At 57.9% G+C, this 3,027-nt stretch overlaps 1 protein-coding gene across 1 annotated transcript in view; it reads left to right on the forward strand.

Moving 5' to 3' along the window:
• The window catches only part of PVRL2 (poliovirus receptor-related 2 (herpesvirus entry mediator B)), a 47,160-nt gene that overhangs the window by 27,395 nt on the left and 16,738 nt on the right, over nt 1-3,027 (forward strand). The window contains exons 3-4 of the mRNA XM_006901260.1: nt 2,014-2,131; nt 2,374-2,522. Coding sequence (XP_006901322.1) covers nt 2,014-2,131; nt 2,374-2,522 — 267 coding nt within the window. The remainder of the gene's footprint in view (nt 1-2,013; nt 2,132-2,373; nt 2,523-3,027) is intronic.

Below are 3,027 nucleotides of genomic sequence, written 5' to 3' on the forward strand. Positions count from 1 at the left end.
CACACTGCCTTCCTACAACTGTCTATACTTGATCTCACACTGTCTACACTGTCCTCCTCTCACCGTCTACACCGCCCTCCTCCCACCGTCTACACTGCCCTCCTCCCACCATCCACACTGCCTTCCTACAACTGTCTATACTTGATGATCTCACACTGTCTACACTGCCCTCCTCCCACCGTCTACACCGCCCTCCTCCCACCGTCCACACTGCCTTCCTACAACTGTCTATACTTGATGATCTCACACTGTCTACACTGTCCTCCCACCGTCTACACTGCCCTCCTCCCACCGTCTACATCGCCCTCCTCCCACCGTCTACACCGCCCTCCTCCTGCCATCTACACTTGCTCACCTGAGCCACAGTTCTTGTAGTTGCTGTCCCCCGTTGATGGTAGGTTACAGTGGGCTCAAGGACCAGTTCTGAACAGTCCTTCCCTAATCCATTTTCCATGGGGTCCTATTGGCAGATTGAAATCCACCATAGGGGAGGTGTTTATGCCCAGGGAATTCACAAGCACCGACACCAGAGGGGCTGGGGAATGGCTTTTGGCTGCAGAGAGCCAGCTTGCCAGCACCCCACCTGCTGTGTCCTGGCTCCTGTGGACACAAGTGGGCACTGCTGCCAGGGTCTCCAGGTTGAGCCCCACCCCCTAACGTTACTTCCATCACCCCTCTCCCAGAACCCTGCTGGTACCGAGCCCACCCCAGGGTGCTCTGTGTTAACTCAGAAACAGCCGGCACTCACCCCCGGAAGGTCACCCACGGTGTCCTGGTGGGGCAGTGGGTAAGCACTCATCTGTTAGCTGAGAGGTTGGCAGTTCCAGCCCCACTGTGTGCTGGAGAATGAGGCTGACTGCGTCCTGCCAGGCATACGGCCTCGGAAGCGCTGCGGGCAGTTCTCCGACCTCTGGGGTCACTCGGCAGCAGCAGGGTGGTGGTTTTTACTGTTATCCATGGACTCCTGTTGGCGTCTCCCTGCCAAGTAGGGATTCTCCCCAAGCCACGGCTGTGCTGTAAGCCCTGCTGTAGTGCCCTCGAGTTTCCAAGCCTGTTACTCTGAAAGAGAACAGACTGCCTGACCTCCTGCTGAGCGGCGGCTGGTCGATTTGAACCACCAATCTTTCCGTTAGCAGCCCGACAAGCAACACTGTTCTAAATCCTTGTCTAAGCTCCCCACCCTCGCAGCTTAGCTTTCATGATGGGCGTTTTCTAGTTACGGCGCTGGGGACACTGATGTCCCCAAACCTCGTCTACACTGACGTCCTCGGGCAACACTGCATGAGCCCCCCTGAGTGCTGAGTCCAGAGAGTGTCACACAGACTTCCTCCAGGGGACATTCTCTGCTTTGACCCCTCGCTGCCGGCGTCCTTTGCCCCTGGAGTTTTGAGAAGCCACACACCCACCTACCAACATGTCAGCACATGCACTTACTCGCTCTTTCTGTCTCTTCCCCTCTCTCTTCTGTCTCTCTCTCCTTCCCCATCCATCTTCCTCCTTCCCTGGTTCTCTTCCTCTCTCTGCATCTCACTCTCTCTACCCTTCGCCCTTTCTTTCTGTTCCTCTCTCCTATCCCCTCCCTCTTTTTTCTCTCTTTCTCTGTCTATATCTCTCCCTGTGGCTTTCTTTTTTAAAAAAAAAATTATTATTTTGTGTGCGTGTACCATCAAATCAGATCTGACTGCTACAGGAGGAGATTGTCCCTCCTTCTCCAGCAGACCATCTGGTGGATTTGAACCGCGCTCCTCTGGGATTGCAGGGCAGCTTCTTGCCACTAGGCCGCCAGACCTCGCCTCCCTGTGGCTTTCATAACACTGCTTGCACTAGACAGTTGCTGTCCCCTCTAGATCCCCCCACTGGCCGCCCTACACAGTGTCCACACTCAGCCTACTGCCTGGCCTGACTCCCGGACTCCTTTGCTGAGCAGTCCCATTGCTTTGGGGAGCCTTCCCCCTCCCCTGTCCACCTGCTGGGGTTCTCCTTGTCTCTGACATAAGTGTCCATTTCCCCCAGACCCCCCTGAGGTCTCCATCTCGGGCTATGACGACAACTGGTACCTCGGCCGCAGTGAGGTCACCCTGAACTGTGACGTCCGCAGCAACCCCGAACCCACTGGCTATGACTGGAGCACGTGAGTCCTGGGTGGACTCGACAGAGGGGTCCGAGAGGTGGGGGTGGGGGCTGGAACCTTGGATCTGAGGGAGGAGGGCTGGGCAGTTTGGACTCCAGACTCCAAGGGAGGAGTGGCTTAGAGACTCAAACTCTGAGGTCTGAGAAGAGGGGAGCCCCAGCCTGCACTCGAGGGCACGTGAAGACAGGCCTGGTCTGTGCAACCATCTCTATATCTCCCCTAACCCTCTGTCCCCCACCCAGGACATCCGGCATCCTCCCTGACACAGTGGTCACCCGGGGCTCCCAGCTGCTCATCCACTCGGTGGACAGAGTGTTAAACACCACCTTCATCTGCACAGTCACCAACGCCGTGGGCACGGGCCGCGCCGAGCAGGTTGTCCTCGTCCGAGGTAAGCAGGCATCGGGGGGCTGCATGTGAAGACCCCAGTCTGCTCCCTACCACCCTGCCCTCGGGTGTAGGGGCTGCGCCACCCACCTGGACGGGGAGGGGCGAGAGAGAGAGAGACACACACACACACCCCCCCACACCCACACACCCCACACCCACCCCGCTGAGGGGACTGGGCCCTGAGGTGCGATCTCGGGTGGTGAGGATGATGAAGGCAGAGGGATGAGGAGGTGAGCACTGTGTTAGGGGCTTTCTAGAAAGAACAGGCCGGAGAATGGTCAGGAGGAAGCTGAGAGAAGTTTCTAGAGGCTCCAGTTAAGGAGACACAGCCCTGCAGCTCTACGCACGCCAGGCACCCGCTTCTAGAAAGAAGCAGGGACGGACAAGGAGATGGGGTGCAGAAGGCATGAAGCCAGGCCAGTCCCGGGGGAGCAGGCTGCTGGAAGTGGGGTTGGGCCTGGCGGTCCGGGGCCCTCCCAGGACTGACAGCTAAAACATCACACTCA

Source organism: Elephantulus edwardii, unplaced genomic scaffold, assembly GCF_000299155.1.
Source record: "Elephantulus edwardii isolate Elephantulus edwardi_28Jun2011 unplaced genomic scaffold, EleEdw1.0 scaffold00315, whole genome shotgun sequence".
In the NCBI taxonomy this organism is placed as follows: domain Eukaryota; kingdom Metazoa; phylum Chordata; class Mammalia; order Macroscelidea; family Macroscelididae; genus Elephantulus; species Elephantulus edwardii.